We start from the raw sequence: 16,820 nt of genomic DNA on the forward strand, positions 1-16,820 counted from the left end.
CAGTTTGCATATTGTTGTCTTGTTAGAGTTCGTTTTTGTTCCAGTTTTTTGAAGCATCTTTCTACACACAAAAATACTACTTATCTTTTGTTACCTCTTCCACGACACACACAAACGACTATTTAGAAATAACCATTTCAATTAAACTTCCCAAGTGCTTTTGTGTCTTTATTGTTATAACATGACGTTTTTTCACTGCTGCTGAATAAAAGCTTTGTTGTTGTTTTAAAAGAAATTATTATTTTTATTGCACGATGTTACATAGTTACATGACGTATAACCAGGCAGGTAGCGCACAACATACAGGCTGAAGCGCATAGAAGGTTTTATTAATCTATATTAAGAAAAAATATCAGTGCCATCAATTGTTGGCTTCAAACAGCATTTAATCAACAACAACGCGCTTTTGAAGCAGAAACGTTCATTGGACTCGCAAACGAGGAGGGTTGGGCTACTTTTATACTCAAGGTGGCGTAGCAGCGCACCGGTGTGAATCAGTGTGAAGTTGCACGAAACTGGCTGGAAATCTTCCGCTTCTTCCCCTGATCCTCCCTTCCAGCCAATCTTCGTCGACTCTTCCTGCCAAACAAGTCAGTTGTATGAGAAGAGAGATCTGGCTTCATCCACGCACCACATCTACTTACTTGTTACGTGGATTGTGTCGGTTGAGTTGAAGGAAAGTTCGTCCGGCCCATCACCTTCGAATGCAAAAAGTGCAGTTGCTGTGTTAACAGGCGGCGCTGATGTCATGGTTATGTCATAACTGCCTTTGTTCTTGTCCAAGCCGCTTGAAAGAGAAGTGGGAAGATCAGTGCCAGATTCCATGGGAAGGTCTGGTCTGACTTGGTCCACGAAACTTGACGGGAATATTCCGACTTTGCCGTTCCTCACCAGTCTCCCCTTCAACCACTCGGTGTCTACCCGACACATGACCTCCACCTCGTCCCCCTCACTCAGCGAGAGCTCGTTGGCATGGATACCATTGAAATCATATAATGTTTTGGAATGATTTGTCTTGATCGAGTTCATGTGAGGCACCATGTCCGATACATAAACTTTCGGAAATATTCCAAAATGACCTCTTAATCTTCCCTTGTACCACTCGCTGTCCAGGGATTGAATGATGTCTATGTGATCTCCTGCGACAAAACTCAAGTCGCTGGATGCGGTGCTCTGGTATTCGTACAGTGCTACAACCTGCCTGAGCACTCCGGAATGTTTTTGCTTCAGCTTGGCGCTCTTCGGGGGAAGAGGGGGTTTCACCCTTCCTTTAGGGGTCGCGCCTTGAACAGAATTATTATTGTTTGAATTGGCGTTCTTTGCTTGGCTTTCCTCCATTTCAAGACGAACATATTTTTCCGGAAATGGACCTTCCTCTCCATCCTCGTTCCTTCCAAACAGGAGTCCTTCATCGATTCGTTTAATGACGGTGATTCGGTCACCGGCAGAAAATGAAAGGTCTGTGAAGTTGGTGGGATCGTAATCCTCCAGAGCGACGCAGAGCATCTCCTCCGAGATAAACTGCATCATCTGCTCATCGGTTGTCTTCTTTGCATTCTTCACCCCTTTTGTGAGGAGATCAAACAAAGCCTCCTCTTTTTCCTCCTCCACTGGATGTGGGAGAACTGGCTTCCCACTTGAATCCGTCCTGAATGACTGCGTGGGTCTGACAGGGGGGGGCCTGGCAGGCCTGTTCATGCTCGCCGCTTTACCCACTTTGGGAGTGGGTCTTGGAGGAACATTCTTCATCTTCTCGCTGCTTGATTTCTTAACAGACGCTGTTCCAGATGGATCCTCGTGATCTTTCATCCTCGCTCTGGGTGTGGGGTGATGAGGGGGGTCCCCAGTTTCAATCCTGCGATGAGCAGGAGGGGCATCGGCCACGTCACGGGTTATATTTGATTTGGTCGACGGGGCTGGGTTGTGGCTCGGTGGAACCGGTTTATGCAGCTTATTTTGCAGCACCACGGGAAGGTTGGGGCGGGGTGGCGGAACCTTTTTGGATTTATCTTTGCCACTTGGGCCAGGTGTGGGGTTGTTTGTAGAAACAGTTGCAGTTGAGATGGGGTTACCATCAGTGTCAAGGGAAGTTTTTCTTTTATTGATCAAAGCAGTGTCGGTTTCTTCGATACTTGCTCGATGCCTGAACATTTTTAACGACTTCTCTTTTATTCTCAAACTTTTGCGCTTTATCACGTCTATTCCCTTCGATCCATTCTTCTCCCTTCTTGAAATCTCGGAGGGGCTTCTTGGAGGCGTGTTTGGGTGGGGCGGACCGACGGGGTGACTGCTTGGGAGGGGGGGACAAGTTTGTGACTTTGAACCCTGCTCTTTACGAGGAGGGGGAAGGGTAGGGGGGTGGCTGGAGGGCTTGGGGGGTGAAGCTTCTTTTTTCTTTCTTGTCGGCTTAAATACGACCTCCTCATATGGAGGCTCGAGATCGACAGAGTCAGTCTCGTTCGAAGTGTTTGACTGCATTGACGTGTTGTCACTGACTCTGCTGCCTGCGTGACCATTGTCATCGTGTGATGGTTTGTGTCTGGCTGTAGCTACAGGCTTGACCTGACTTGACGATTCTTGCCCGAACAAATCATTGATTTCTTGAGTTGCAGTGTGATTGCGATTGAACAAAATTCCTTCGTAATCCTCGAGTGGAGGACGAGTGTATGGGATGAGAGGAGGATCAATTCCATCATCCTCGTCACGTTGGTCTGTTGATGTTGAGGGAACTTCTGCAACATTTACTTGGATCATCGGAGATTCCAACTTCTCATTTTTGCTGGTCTTAGGTGTTTTGTTCATTCTATTAACCTGAGCATAAGTAGGTTCAGAAACCTCCCCATTCTCACCCGGACTTTGACCTCTACTCGATTCTGGCTCCAGAGTTTCAGGTTTAGGGGCTGGGGCTGGTTTCACTTTCCTGGGCTGGGGTTTTGCTTTGATGCTCGCGTATCCGAAATCTTCTTCAATGTCAGATGCCTGTCCGGAGCTGACAGGAGGAGGAGGAGGAGCTTTTGACGATGGTGGTCGAGGAGGAAGCTTCCTAGGAGTAGGCTTCTTCTGACTCATCCGTGGTGATGCAGTGGGCGCAGAAGAGGATCCTGCTCCAGGAGCAAGAACTCTCGTGCCGACTAAATCTTCAGAGTTATTCATGAGATCCAGAGAAGAGTTTGAACTGGTCAGTGACGAGGACTGGTTTGATTTCAGAATTGCCAATTCCGGCTTCTTAGGAGGAGGTTTGGGTTTCCACGGCAACGTCAGACTTTCACTGGAGCAAGGCTGGGTATTTCCCTCGTCTCTTGTCTGGCAAAACAAAGACGACTATTTAAAAAATTAACCTGCAGAATGTTTTACTGAGTAACATCTTTATAATCTCATGTTTGAAAAATATTTTACACATCCATCACACTTGTGATTGACAGCAGCATGAAGACTAAATATTGAGTATTTACCTGTATAGGATGGTGGTGGTGACTTGAAGATGTGTTGTACACTGGTGAAGATCTTGAAAGGTCTGGCGTTGTTACAATTTCATTGCTGAAGCGGTTTTCGTTTATTTCACAAGTTCTCGACGCCGGCAACTCTCTTTCTATGGATCGACGTAATCTTATTTCTGCGCTAGGTGGCGATGACGTGAAAATTGCTTCATGATTATTCCGATGCAACCTTCCACTTGAACTTGGCACAGTTTGATTTGTTTCTGTATTTGTGAGAACTCTCCTACTAGCAGAGCTAAGACCTGAAAAACAGCAAATAAGTAAAATCAATCCCAGCACAGCCATGAAGTCAGCCCTGTATATCTTTGTGATTGAAAATTTAGTTTGAACTAAGAGAATTAAAAGTCAAATATACACAACATTTCACAAATTTGACAATCACTTGTCATTCAGAGATTTCAACTTGAACAATTTCACAAACAGCTCAAAGAAATTAACTGTTCGTATTAAGAGTACAATAGGACTCCAGTCCCTCCCACCATCTGCAACTTAATAAGATAATACAAGAAGGTGGAGCTGAAAGCCTAGCAAGCTTATAACGACAATAATTTCATTCTTCACATCAACTTTATTACTTAAGTCTGTTCTGTAACTGACGCATCTGTAAATCCAAGACTTGGCAGACCTTCTACTTATCACAGTAAGTACTAGCCCCGAGCAAAATAAGCAACTGGTGCTCATTAAGAAGCCAGGCGCGTCACATTATTAATAGCCCACACGGAAGAGAATGGTTGCGTTCTATTACTTCCTCATATTACAACATCTCCATGTGTTGCTGACGTTATACAATATACAACCATCCATTTGCAATACACAATGGTCACATTATGATGCCACAACCGTCTTTCTCTTAACTGCTCTGTCTTCTAAACTGCCTACTGGCCATGTTAAATTATTCATGACTAAGTACGTGCGTTACTAACACTACAATATTATATGAACTATACATGTCTGTTGCATATTTACATATTACTCTTTCAATCTCTCTTTGAGAAGTTAAAACAGTGAACCCACATGACCTCATTTGATACAAATCACTTCACACCTGATTGTGCCATAAAACACCCTTACAAGGGCAAATTCATCTCTACGTCAACTAACAGATTTGGATAAAGCTGCTTGCTCTCAAGTGTAGTTCTACAGTTGAAGTAATAAGCAAACAACATAGAGAGAATAACGAAAGTTTATCGCTAAAATCAAACTTCAGTTAAAAGCAGGTAACATTCCGTTAATCATTTACAGATCAACGCTGTAAAAATCTAACACCGTCTGTAGAGATCATCATTCATCAGTGGTCAAAACGAACACTGAGTACAAAACCTTTCATAATGGATCTCACATTCAATTCATTTGTAAATACTTGACATACGTCTCAGCACTTGACTGGGGATATATCTGTACCTCCGTTACAAAGCTGTAAAACTTTCACTTTAATATTGATTAAAGGAGTCATACAACCAACCGCGCCAATGCCAAGTCCCAGATAAAGTAGGGAGATTTATTGCCACTAACAAGCCATAACTCACAGCAAAGGAAGTTGTTGCAAACACTAATTGCATCATTTAGTCATCAGTCAGTGTGAAAATTCTGATTGTAATGACCAATATTAACAGTGTTTGACTGCAGAAACTATGACTCATCATGAAAAAGCCATAATGATTTATCTGCTTCAAACAGTCGAAACTAGCGACCTGTTTACAATTCACCGTACGACATTCGCCACAAAATAAGCAAACCATTTAACATGATGTTATCATCGTTCATAACAAGTTTATTTCTACAAAACCAAATATTGTTACAAAACCTCTGCATCAACTAACTGCAATACTTGCACTCTCTCAACTCTGTAACTGGAAGTCACGTCATAAACATTAATCACAGGACAACTGACATTCCTATGATCATTTTGAATTCATAAAACACTTCAACATCGCCGAGCAGACAGGCAAGCAGCACAAGTATTGCTCAATACAAGGCACCATTCATTTCCTGTGGCTCCAATTACCGAATGTGTTACCAGCTTAAGAATATGCAAGCTATGAATGGTCTAATGTTTATGTGAAATTTGTGCTGACCTCTACGTTTTTCATATCGCAAAAGAAATTATATTGAAAAAAATGTGTATGGCGGCAACAATAGACCAGGCATCATATGTAATATGAGTCTATCAAAGTGGAAGGAAATGTCTTGCTAAGATTTTTACAAGAATCAACAAATGATATCTGCATGATTAAGACAAATGAGCAATATGGCACCTGGTGAAGATGAATTGTGGAAACTTGCATTGTCGGTAGATCCGTTTTGAATTGCTTCATCATAACTCGGGGGTGCCTCTGGTGGTACACAGCTTCCTTTTGAGCCGTCAGAAAATGCGGGGTGCTCACGCATCGGTTGTGATGCAACAATCGTGATTTGTGGACGAATTCTACGTTGTGACTTGCGTTGAGTACGTGATCTACGTGGGATCGGCCGACGTTCTAGCGACGGTTGGTTGTCTCCATCACTTCCTCTGTGTAATATGATGTCTGTGTCATGTCTACACATTATGTGTGTGTAGCAAAAACGACATATCACCTGCGTGGCCTGGATGGGCCGGGTACCACCTCATCGTACGACGGAAGCGAATGTGATGATGAAATGAGAGAAGGCGATGAATTTCGAAGAATTGATGACAACCTGCATGAAAAGACAATTAAAACACCAACCAATAACACTACATCGACCAATATAAATTTTAAATGATCTAATAGTATTAAGTGATTTAAAATGTTTGAATTAGCATATTACAACAACTCTAGGAAAACAAATTTCAGGAAATTATTTCAACGACGGAGTAAACAACCCCACCTGGTGTGTGGGCGAGTGGGCTGCGGGGGTCGCGGTGGCGGGGTTCGCTTGTTCCTGTTCGGGGATTCAGACATATTATGGAATGAAGATGAATTGTAATGAAGAGCCATTTAATTTTATGACATATTTCTGACAAGAAGATGACGTGTGACAGTCACTTACAGGAAAACTTGTTTATAATATAAAAGTGGTAACACATTGCATCCTACTTTAAGACAAAACCTGCAGAAATACATTTACACAATGGCATAAAATAATAACCATCCATGGACCTGGGTAAAACCAACGGAATTTGAATGAAACGCCAATTAATGATATATTTAATTAACATAACTTATGTCAAAGAAGCCTCAGCTTAACCAACGCACTGCAGAGGATAACTCCAGTATCATTTATTTTGACGTGATTCTTGAACTACAGACATAGCCAATAAAAGTAAAAACAAACTAAAAACACTTTAATCCCGATAATTGGACAGGACTGGATCTAGGCTGATACGGTGAACAACTACGGCATGCACTGAAACTACAACTCTACTCAATCGACATTACTTCCATCAGCTTAATGATTAAACGTTAATTCCTTCTTTCTGTCTGTAGTGTGTTCAGAATTCAACCTCCCTAGGAGAAAGTTTCTTTTCTCCTAACCTTCGCTGTAATTCAGCCTGCGCCGTCAAAGTATTCCCAGTGTTGTCTGTGCTACATATTCGTGGTTGGTTTTACGATCGGCTGAAAGGGCAAAGCTAACGAGTTTTCTCCCAAAAACAACAAAATCATCAACTCGGTCCATATAATAAAACTGAAATCTCTTTCAAATGAATGACACCAATGGCGCATTCCATAAAAACCAGCTTATTTGTGAACTTCACATACAGGCGCCAAAAAACAAATCCCATTTGGGATTTTGGGCCTAGTCGATTTAATTCGCTATAAATCAGAGCAACTTTAGCACTCAATACGCCAACTAAACAGTAGGCACCTATGCAACGAACAAGAAATTTAGGCCTAGGCTACTGCCTTAGAGGTTTAAACAGTTCAAGTCAGACGCTAATTAATTCCAAACTTATCTGTTAAAAACAGCTGAAAGTACTGAGTGGAACGCGGGTTGAAGGAACTTGAAGCAAACATTCCGAAGTTCAAATCATGGAAATGCAGTAGAAACTGGATATCTTTAAATCACAAGGTAAGATATTTGCCAATAATGGAATGGGAAAATTATGTCTGTCATATGAATTCACTCTGTTGTAAAAAATGCTTACCTGGCAATTATCAGAATCACTGACGTTATAGGTGGCCTATTGTGACATCACACGGTCTGGTGAGAAGCACGTGAACGTATTATAAACAAAGGTGACGTTTGCAAAGTAAACAGACTGGGTAAAGATCTATGCTGGCTCAGCGACGACCTGCATACATCGACTGAGGGCGATTATGTGAATTTAGTCGCTAACTAGACGTGACACTCCCAAAGTGAAGCCAGTAGCATGCGTGATGGTGAAATAATTCGGCGAAAGTGGTGAAATGATGAATTGGAGATGTTTCGCCAGGATTGCAAGTTTAAGAAATTTCAATTCCGCTTTTCAACCATATATGGAACTACATAGTGACGTAAGAAGTCTCCAAAAGTTTTTGCCGTTTGCAGCTGCTAAGTTCAAAGAGAAAACTGCGGTAATTGATTCAAACAGGAGCTACACATATTTGGAACTTCTTCATTTAAGCTTCACTGTGAAAGGTGAATGTGCTGTATTGTTGCAGTTGTTTGAGCATAACCTAGTTCATATTTCCCCCTTTTATAATTTTTCATGCCATCATATTTGGTTGCAAGCAAACATGTCTTCATGCAACGTAAATTTTTTCATTTTGTGAGCATCTGATTCTGAATGTCTGCCATTAGATGCCTGGATTCACTTCACTTTGTACCATTCCCACTTAAAACAGGTCAAGTTTAAGCTTGTGTTGAGGTTATGCACCACTATAGTCTATAACAACCTATACTCAGGTCTTCTAACAATAATGACCTTGTGATGGTTACGTCACGAGTTGTTTTCTAAATGCTTAGTGCTTATAGTAACTTACTAACAGTTAGCCACAGTGTGTTCATACTTACTAAGTTTAAGCTTTAGTGACAATCAGCATTCGGCGAATATTGTTTAACAATGTGGGGAATCTCAAACTAACGCCATGATTGAATATCTTGTACAAGAATTTTTGTGCAGAGCTGTGATGTCATCATCCACACAGACCGTAAATGTTGTTCACAATGTTAGCAACCACTCTGAGATTGCAGGAGCTAATTAATTTTGTAATTTTTTACAAGACCTCCTCGGAAAAGATGGCGGCGATGGGCAAAGAATCGCATTTCTTACTCCACATGACGCCTCATACATAGTTTGTCAGTGGGCATCTTGGCTCAATAAAGCAATTGCTGTACCTCTGCATTCTAAACATCCCCTGACGGAACTGGAATATGTTTTGTCGAACTGTCAGGCAAACACCATTCTCTCAGTTGATCCACATCAGGAGGTGAATAATCACAATCGTTAATTATTTGCTTCTACTTGAACTTGTTTAATGTGGTTTTGCTCGCACCAAATCAAAATGACAACTTCCACTCCACTGAATTGAATTCTAATTGTCATCATCGAATAAATAAGCTTGTTCCTTCTCACCGCGACTTAGATGGCAGACCAGCTCGCAAGGAAGTTAAACATCAACCATGTTCCTCTTCCAAAAGAACTTCTGCTGCATCCGAAACCTCCCCTCGGCATCAGCGTGGATGATATCGATGATGAGGAAGTTGCGAAAAATCCAGCGATGATTGTTTATACAAGCGGCACTACTGGACCTCCAAAAGGTGTCGTCCATAATCATTCTGCTCTGCATGCACAGGTACGATGACCTTGCTCTTCAACTTCAAAGTTAAAATTATTTTCATCTTTTTTTTCACTCAGACATCGTGCATGACGGAAGCATGGAAGTGGAGTGACGAGGATGTTGCTCTCCACGTGCTGCCTCTTCATCACGTCCATGGAATCATCAACATGCTCTTGTGTCCTCTATCTGTTGGAGCCACTGTGGTTATGGAGCCACAGTTTAACCCAAAGGAGGTTTGACTTATGCAGGGTTCATGATCAAGCCGTCAGTATTTGAAGCCACGAAGTTCAGTGGTTGTTTTAATATTTTTACTTCTCATATTTGTAGATTTGGGATTACTTCTTGCACAACAAAGATGCAGCCATCAATGTTTTTATGGCCGTACCAACAATATATGCAAAATTAATTGAATATTTTGAATCTAACAAAATGTGTGAAGAAGAAGCGAAATCAAAATGTCAAGATATTCGCCTCATGGTGTCAGGTAGTTTATTATTGTTCCAGTCATAATGTTTGACAGAACTTTGCATGTTGAGCTGATTGTGTGCTTCTGCGTCAAATGCCTTAAATGCTCTTCACTACAGGGTCTGCCTCTCTGCCCACACCCATCCTTGAAAGATGGAGGAACATCACCGGACACACTTTGCTTGAAAGATACGGGATGACCGAGTTTGGGATGGGCTTGACCAACTCATATGACGGCCGCCGTGTACCAGGTGACACATGTGCTTGATGAGTGTCTAGTCCGTCATTTTTTTAATATTTTATTTTCCAATAATTGTGAGGAGTGAAAGTGTGAAGATGTCAGCATCTTAGCATGATAAAAACCACCAATGAACAGAAAAAGCCAACAAAGTTGAATGAATTAAAACATGCAAGATGTTAAAATATGATTTTGTTATAGATAAGGTTGTTTAACACAGGCATCGAACCATGTAAGGATTCCTGTTTTTTTTCTATTTTAATTTAAGATATTTGTGATTTATCTCGGTTTGAAAATACACATTTTATACTTGTTGCTTTAAGGCGCGGTGGGATTGCCCTTCCCTGGAATTTCCGCAAAAATTCTCAGAACCGACGAACACGGAAGGATCGATGCGAATAAGTAATCGTGCTCTAGTAAGACTCCATGTTACCTGCAAGTCATCAACGTTTATTTTGACAACAGATGCATTGTCCGATTTGATGGGGGTCAAGTAGTGGATAAGATGCCGGGGCAGGAGGGGGTCGATGGGGAGCTCCTGATAAAAAGTCCCTCCATGTTTCAGGGGTATTGGGGCAACAAGGGGGCGACAGAGGAAAGTTTTCTTGACGGTAAGAAATGAAATCACAAACCTGCCCAGTTACGACTGTGGTTGACACGCAGACTGCTCTGTGTTGTAACGCTGGTGTGAGAAATATTTTTGACTGCAGATTGGTTTGTGACTGGCGACACCGCTTCATTTGCGGACGATGTTTTTCGGATATCTGGCCGATCTTCAGTGGATATCATCAAGAGTGGTGGCTACAAAATAAGCGCCCTGGACATTGAGAGGCTGCTGTTGCACCATCCCAGCATTTCAGAGGTGTACTTCGTGCACTGTTATGTCTTGTAATGACCAGTTCACAAATTGAGCTGTGATTGGTTGGGCCAGTTTGAGCAAACCAGTTCATAAAGTTTCATATTGTGTTGAAATGTTGAACACTGACATCATGAATCCAGATTTGTGGATAAAATTTGATTTTTTTGTCTCAGGTTGCCGTGGTTGGAATTCCTGATGAAATTTGGGGCCAGAAAATCGCTGCAATTTTGAAACTGAAAGCAGGTCTTGAAGTTAGTGAGAAGGATTTGCAAAATTGGTGTCGAGGGCGGATGGCAAACTATAAGATCCCAAGAGAAATGTTGTTTGTTGAAAATATACCAAGAAATGCGATGGGAAAAATCAACAAGAAACAACTTATTATAAAATATTTTTCTGATAAATGAAAGTTTTTTCACTTTTGACTCAATGGTTTGAGTGAATGTGAATGTGTGGAGTTTGTTTTTCATTTTTTAAGGGGCTTAGTTTTTAAACAAATAAAAGTTGCACTGAGCCGACAAAACAGTCGTAAGAAACCGGCAGGTGAGATGTGTGCGACCCGTTTTTGTATGCTCTTAGGAGAACAATTTAAAAACACATATAACATTAAGATATGTTGTAAAAGCGTATCTTGTTCATTGTCGTATTTTGTGCACCTGAGCCATCAGAAACGGGATTCCTATCCTTTGGATGGTGTTTCTTTTACTCGGATTTTATTGTAACCATCCCTGTGCACAACAACTTTAGCAAGCATGTGTGCATTCTTAGTTATGTTTGTATTTTTAGTTTTATTCTCAGACCAACGTAAACGGCTTCTGGGTTTGGAAACGGGGATAATAACTTAGTTTACGTGTATAAGATATCTATGGTTGCGAAACTTGTGATTAGTATAACGGAGAAGGTAAAAGACGGAAGTCATACGGAGTTTTTCAGATTCCGTAAAATGGGTAAGAGGCGGAATTGAAAGAATTTTGTCTCAAAACTTGGTAAAATATTCAAATGCATTTATTTCGTACTTTTTACCAGCTTAGCTATACAGACTTTTTTTGTTGAAACGTTTACTATAAGGACGATTGGTTAATAAAACACTTACAAAAGTAGGTGTACATTTTGCAGTTGTACGTACAGTCACAAATAACCAGGGTTTGTTATAGCTACGGACTAAATTATTGTCAGAAAAATGTTTTTTAAGTCCATATTTGTCCGTAGAACACCGCATTTTATCCAACTTAAAAAGTCTCTAAAAATTTCTTGTTTTCCTTTCTACTTTCTTTTACTACTTACTTTCTTCCTATTATAACGACTTAAATTTTGTTCTTTGTCGGAATTCATTCTTTCGTTTAATTTTTTGCCTAAAATGTGGGGCACGAAAAATTGTGCTGACTCAGTCTCAGTTGGTCGCAAATTTATTATCAACAGTGATGATTTTACCACAAATAACTGCGCCAGGTCGAAGGGTTAGGAAAATGTGGCACAGCCTCGAAGACAAAAACGTGCGTTTCGATCAGACGATAACATAAAGTGAAAGAATAAAATTTTTAGCGTCAGCTCAGCCACAGAACAACATTACAAAAGTACATTAAAATAACACTAAACTTAAGCTGATAATTTGGCAGGATATAAGCGTCGTGTCACTGTCAAGATCTGGGTTGTCAGGTAATCTGGGAGCATCTCGGACAGTATTACGCCCTAGTCTGAAATTCGGACATTTTAGGATAAATAATAAAAAATGTCTTCTTTAGGCTAAGCACTTCACTGATGTCATAAGCAATTAAACATTAACTCATAACGGTCAAACTTACACAAAATGTAACAGAGCAGAGACAGAAAGCAAATAAAAACCAAAAAAGCATCGAGCCAAAAGCAATTGCCTACAATTAGCCTAAAACTAAATGTCCGAATGACTACTTAGCCGTTGGACACAGTATATGAAATTAAGCGGAGTCCCGTTTAAGCTGTCAAGTGACTTGTCAGGACCCTTATAGACTATGTCAACTATAAGTTATAATTTAGTAGTTTGAGAAACACTGCTTTACCGTTTCTAGCCTACCATGTACTCCACTCGGGTTATTATATGAATCTTTTTGTGCTTCTTTCTTTTACCACAGGTGAAACAAAGTAGTAACTTCGTTCACTTTTGGTAGGAATTTATAGAATAAAGTAATCGAGGAGAACTTTTAATTAAATTTGCTTTCGTCATGGAAAGCAACAAAGACGAAGCCTTGAAATGTCTCGGCATCGCTCAAACTGCTTTGTCTGGAGGTGACGTTGAAAAAGCGACTCGTTTTGTGAAGAAATCTCTCAAGTTGTTTCCCACTGACCAGGCTACAAGTAAGAAGTTTAAATTCCATGAAACATTTCACGACGTGCACATTGAAATTAGTTGTGAAAAGTCAGTCTGAATCATAATAACCATATTGCCCGGTGATTGGCTGTTTCCATTGCGCCAACAAAGCTCAATCGAAGGTTTGATTTGATGAAGGTCTTAATTATTCTTATGAATTGGTAAAATTGCACCATAACATCACCATCATAATAAGTGATTAGTAAGTATTCTTCAATCACATACTATGATGGCACTGCAGTTGTGTCCTACATACAATGTGGTCCATAGTGCAAAGTGTGGCAACTGCATGTGCACACGAGATTCATCAACGTGAACGCTGAATTTCTTTGTCTTTACGCCCTTTTATAATAAACAAACAAAGAAAAGCTGGTCATTTGAACACCTCTTTATAATAAAAAAACAAAGAATTGAGGCTTCGGTACACACCACCACAACAAAAATACATCTTTGGATGCACAATGTAAGCACAAGTGTTAATTTGTCTCGTCTCAATTTGCATTTTCTCATTTTCCAAGTTGAAATTGCACCATGGATTGCGTAATAATTGTTATTGGTATAATTATTGCAAACGGGAAAAAAAGAGGTACAAAAACAATCCCAAGCAGGAGCTACCACAGAAATCAAACTGCACTAACTATAGCCATAGACATCTGTAAAGCTATTAAAATTATTATGAGCGTGTCATGGCAAGTGAAAAAGCTCAGTGACAGACCATGACCCTGGCGTTTGGCAAACTTTGACTTTAAATGAACGATCTTTCGTGAGTACATTAACTTAATCTCAGTTTATCTGGGATTAGGAATCTGGTAGTAAAGTGGAAGGTTTTAACCTTGGGTCACTCCTTGATGAACCTTGACTTCAATGACTGAGCAGTGTGAACTTTGAGTTTGTGTTATTCTTCAGAAATGCAGCGGCAAGCGAGTTGCTACAGCAATACCCCAAAGATCGCGCAAGTTATTTAAAACTGCTGTAATTAAGAGGAGTAATATTGTTTTCTCTGATACTTAGTGTTAAACTTTTAAAATCAAGTGTGAGAAGTTATTCAATGTGTCGGCCACATCTGAAAATGTCGACATTTTTGTCCTATAAAAGCGTTTTGGTTGAACATTGCTGTATTAGTGTAATTACTTGGGAAGGGCATTCCAGAGAACAACCAAACTCTGTTCATTTTAATTAAATTTATAAGTAAATAAAACACAATGTGTAGATTATATATTTGTTGTTATGGGTTGATGAGTAGTGTCCAAGTTTGTCCTGAGTTAATCAGTTGTGGCTGTTTATCAATAATATGTTGTCATGCCGACAGATCTCATGGATAAGATTAAATCTGCGAAGAAGGAGAATGAGCCTCCCACCATGAATGGAACGCAGTCATCACGACGCGGGGAGTCAGTTCCTGACCTCTCAACTTTGCACGGGAGCAGCAAAGAGTCGCAACCATCGTACACACCAGCACAGAAGAATCTGGTCGACAGGTTGAAATTGTTCATAAATTTATTTTCAATCATTGATTAATGGTTTTCACATGTCGTGTTTAACAAGATTCCATTTAAGTTATTATAAACATTTCTTTAAGAACAAACAAAAAAGAATCTGTTTCCGGTAATGAAATTTTGTTTGTGCTGCAGAGTAAACAGATGTAAAGATTTTTATGAAATTCTCGGGGTTTCGAAGAGTGCCAGTGAAAATGAACTGAAGAAAGCGTACAGGAAAATGGCGCTACAGCTTCATCCCGACAAGAACCTCGCTCCAGCAGCAACTGAAGCATTCAAAGGTTTCAAACCTCCTCTACTTCATGTCCTGTGTTGTGTGGACTCATGTGTTTATGCTTTTACATGAAGCTGTTGGCAAGGCATATTCCGTTCTGAGTGACGCTGAAAAAAGGGAGCGATATGATCTCTATGGCCATGAAGGAGTTAATACAACTCAAAGAAGACGTAGAGACAGCTCAGATGACGAGTTTGAGCAACAGGATTTTGATCCTCAGGAATTATTTAACATGTTTTTTGGTGGAGGATATCCATCAGGTTTGGCTCCAGTACTTTATCATTGCGTAGCTTGTGGTCTTTAGATTGTGTTGATGCAGACTGCATCAGCGTGTCGGTTCTTATGTTTCAATCATAACATGTATAATGCAGGTAATGTTCGGGTGTTTCGACGAGGAAACACTTACTACTACGACCAACGACCGCGAAGACATCGCAACGAACGCGAGCCTCAGGTTTGAACAAATTTCTTAATGATTGATCTTGCATTTATTTTCCTCAACCACAAACACTGCTCTCACTGCCGGCCATTTGTGGATTATGTTTTCTAGGATCAGGTTCGAGTTTGGATCCAACTTTTACCATTCCTGGTTTTAGTTTTTGTCACAATTATGGGGAACTACCTCTCAACTGACCCCGCCTACTCGTTAATGAGGAAGGGGTGTGTGATGGTGTTTTTGAATAAGTTGTACTTCACAATGCTCTCTGTTCCTTATTGTGGGGTTTGTTTGTATTTGAACAAGCCCTTCTGCACCATCACATTGTTCTGTTTGACTCATATCTTGTTGTGATTTGCTGAATGAATGCACAGGGACTACGCATACAGGAAGAGCACGGCCAATCTTCGTGTTCAGTTCTACGTGAAAGCTGATTTCGATGCTCAATATAAATCAGGAAGTGCTTCTCGTAGGAGGTTGGAAGAGATGGTGGAATCAGACCACCTTGATCATCTTCGCAATCGCTGCTATCAGGAAAGAGTTGAAAGTAGGTTCATGGTGTTAAGTTGATGATCTCATATTTTCCACGTTGTTTCATCCCTGATCCCTTTGCAGAGGAAAATCTTCGTAGAAGAGGTTTATATTTTGGAAGCACAGACATGGTCAAGCGCTCTGAAGCCATGAAAACGCCTTCGTGTGATGACTTGGAGAAGTTATTCAGCCGAGCATCTTAGGACGTGTAGAACAAAGAAATTTTAGGCCAATTGTGACGTGTTTTGAGATAGTGTGTCGTTTCACTCAAAACATACCTCATCTTGCAAATGAAAGTACACAATCATTTCAGAGTTGCTTAAAGTTACATTACATAAATGATCGAGTCGTTTCTCTTCTTCTCCTGGGGTTTGTATTTAAGCAAAAACTTCACTTTCCCACCGCTCCTAATCATTGACAAATCTTCTTGCAACAACGCAAGTTGCATTTGCTTGGCCTCACACCATGCACGGGATATTTTCAACCCTTAAATTGTGTTTGGAAAATAATTTCCACTTTTGTCGCACCAGCCGGTAACTTCAAGAAATGCAACCTTAGATAATATCCAGCTTTGCACGATCATCCTCCACTTGGTGGTTGTTTGCTCAGGTTTGCCGCTGTCATTCCTCAACAACACAAATTCGTCCCAAGTGGAAGTCGAGTCTTCTCATCGTTGAAATCTTTACAGTCTGTCATTGGCTCGATGCCAGTAATATGCGAAGTGTGCAATCTCTGACTGGTTTGTGATTTTTGGTCGTTCTATGATGTCATATACTGTGAATTGTATAGTTTGACGTCATCAATGTTGATGCAGTTGTGTGTTTGATAGATGTTTTTATTCCTTCTATGAGTTTATTCGATGAAATTCTAATGTCCGGTCCTTATTTAACGTTGTGCTTGTTGTCAATTAAAAGCTCCTACTGTTGCAAGTGGTTCCAAGTCATATGAAAGATTATTCTGTTC

The 16,820-nt window shown here is 40.5% G+C and overlaps 3 protein-coding genes across 4 annotated transcripts; 2 read left to right on the forward strand and 1 right to left on the reverse strand.

The window, feature by feature from the left end:
* Positions 1 to 311: 311 nt before the first annotated feature.
* On the reverse strand, positions 312 to 6,587 carry LOC143471109 (uncharacterized). Its single transcript, XM_076969469.1, has 6 exons — positions 6,345 to 6,587; positions 6,072 to 6,173; positions 5,753 to 6,006; positions 3,453 to 3,739; positions 645 to 3,303; positions 312 to 579 (listed from the first exon to the last, which is right to left on the reverse strand). Exons 1-6 carry the CDS (start codon positions 6,452 to 6,454, stop codon positions 464 to 466), a joined length of 3,528 nt encoding a protein of 1,175 aa, XP_076825584.1. The 5' UTR covers positions 6,455 to 6,587; the 3' UTR covers positions 312 to 463.
* Positions 6,588 to 7,184: 597 nt separating this feature from the next.
* Positions 7,185 to 11,299, forward strand: LOC143471125 (malonate--CoA ligase ACSF3, mitochondrial-like). The gene is made up of 11 exons (XM_076969502.1): positions 7,185 to 7,526; positions 7,634 to 8,075; positions 8,661 to 8,866; positions 9,023 to 9,232; positions 9,295 to 9,450; positions 9,545 to 9,701; positions 9,802 to 9,933; positions 10,244 to 10,322; positions 10,386 to 10,531; positions 10,631 to 10,782; positions 10,953 to 11,299. Exons 2-11 carry the CDS (start codon positions 7,865 to 7,867, stop codon positions 11,181 to 11,183), a joined length of 1,680 nt encoding a protein of 559 aa, XP_076825617.1. The 5' UTR covers positions 7,185 to 7,526; positions 7,634 to 7,864; the 3' UTR covers positions 11,184 to 11,299.
* Positions 11,300 to 12,865: 1,566 nt separating this feature from the next.
* LOC143464651 (dnaJ homolog subfamily B member 12-like) lies at positions 12,866 to 16,782 on the forward strand. Of its 2 annotated transcripts, none has more exons than XM_076962556.1 (8): positions 12,866 to 13,107; positions 14,430 to 14,598; positions 14,752 to 14,897; positions 14,965 to 15,150; positions 15,262 to 15,344; positions 15,441 to 15,550; positions 15,701 to 15,873; positions 15,942 to 16,782. In XM_076962556.1, exons 1-8 carry the CDS (start codon positions 12,975 to 12,977, stop codon positions 16,058 to 16,060), a joined length of 1,119 nt encoding a protein of 372 aa, XP_076818671.1. In that variant the 5' UTR covers positions 12,866 to 12,974; the 3' UTR covers positions 16,061 to 16,782. The 2 variants fall into 2 exon arrangements, with proteins under 2 accessions (XP_076818671.1, XP_076818681.1); XM_076962566.1 differs by lacking the exon at positions 12,866 to 13,107 and adding an exon at positions 13,114 to 13,242.
* The last annotated feature ends 38 nt before the right edge of the window (positions 16,783 to 16,820 follow it).

This window comes from Clavelina lepadiformis, chromosome 1 (genome assembly GCF_947623445.1).
Source record: "Clavelina lepadiformis chromosome 1, kaClaLepa1.1, whole genome shotgun sequence".
In the NCBI taxonomy this organism is placed as follows: Eukaryota; Metazoa; Chordata; class Ascidiacea; order Aplousobranchia; family Clavelinidae; genus Clavelina; species Clavelina lepadiformis.

Excerpts from the sequence above, each read along its gene's own strand:
- LOC143471109 (XM_076969469.1), bottom strand. The coding sequence starts at position 6,454 with ATGGCTCTTCATTACAATTCATCTTCATTCCATAATATGTCTGAATCC. Across the intron at positions 3,740-5,752 it reads CCACAATTCATCTTCACCAG|GTCTTAGCTCTGCTAGTAGG; the intron begins GTGCCATATTGC and ends GCTGTTTTTCAG. Across the intron at positions 3,304-3,452 it reads ACCACCACCATCCTATACAG|ACAAGAGACGAGGGAAATAC; the intron begins GTAAATACTCAA and ends TTGTTTTGCCAG.
- LOC143471125 (XM_076969502.1), top strand. The coding sequence starts at position 7,865 with ATGATGAATTGGAGATGTTTCGCCAGGATTGCAAGTTTAAGAAATTTC. Across the intron at positions 8,867-9,022 it reads CAGTTGATCCACATCAGGAG|ATGGCAGACCAGCTCGCAAG; the intron begins GTGAATAATCAC and ends ACCGCGACTTAG. Across the intron at positions 9,934-10,243 it reads TGACGGCCGCCGTGTACCAG|GCGCGGTGGGATTGCCCTTC; the intron begins GTGACACATGTG and ends TGTTGCTTTAAG.
- LOC143464651 (XM_076962556.1), top strand. The coding sequence starts at position 12,975 with ATGGAAAGCAACAAAGACGAAGCCTTGAAATGTCTCGGCATCGCTCAA. Across the intron at positions 15,345-15,440 it reads GCAACGAACGCGAGCCTCAG|GATCAGGTTCGAGTTTGGAT; the intron begins GTTTGAACAAAT and ends TATGTTTTCTAG. Across the intron at positions 15,874-15,941 it reads CTATCAGGAAAGAGTTGAAA|AGGAAAATCTTCGTAGAAGA; the intron begins GTAGGTTCATGG and ends ATCCCTTTGCAG.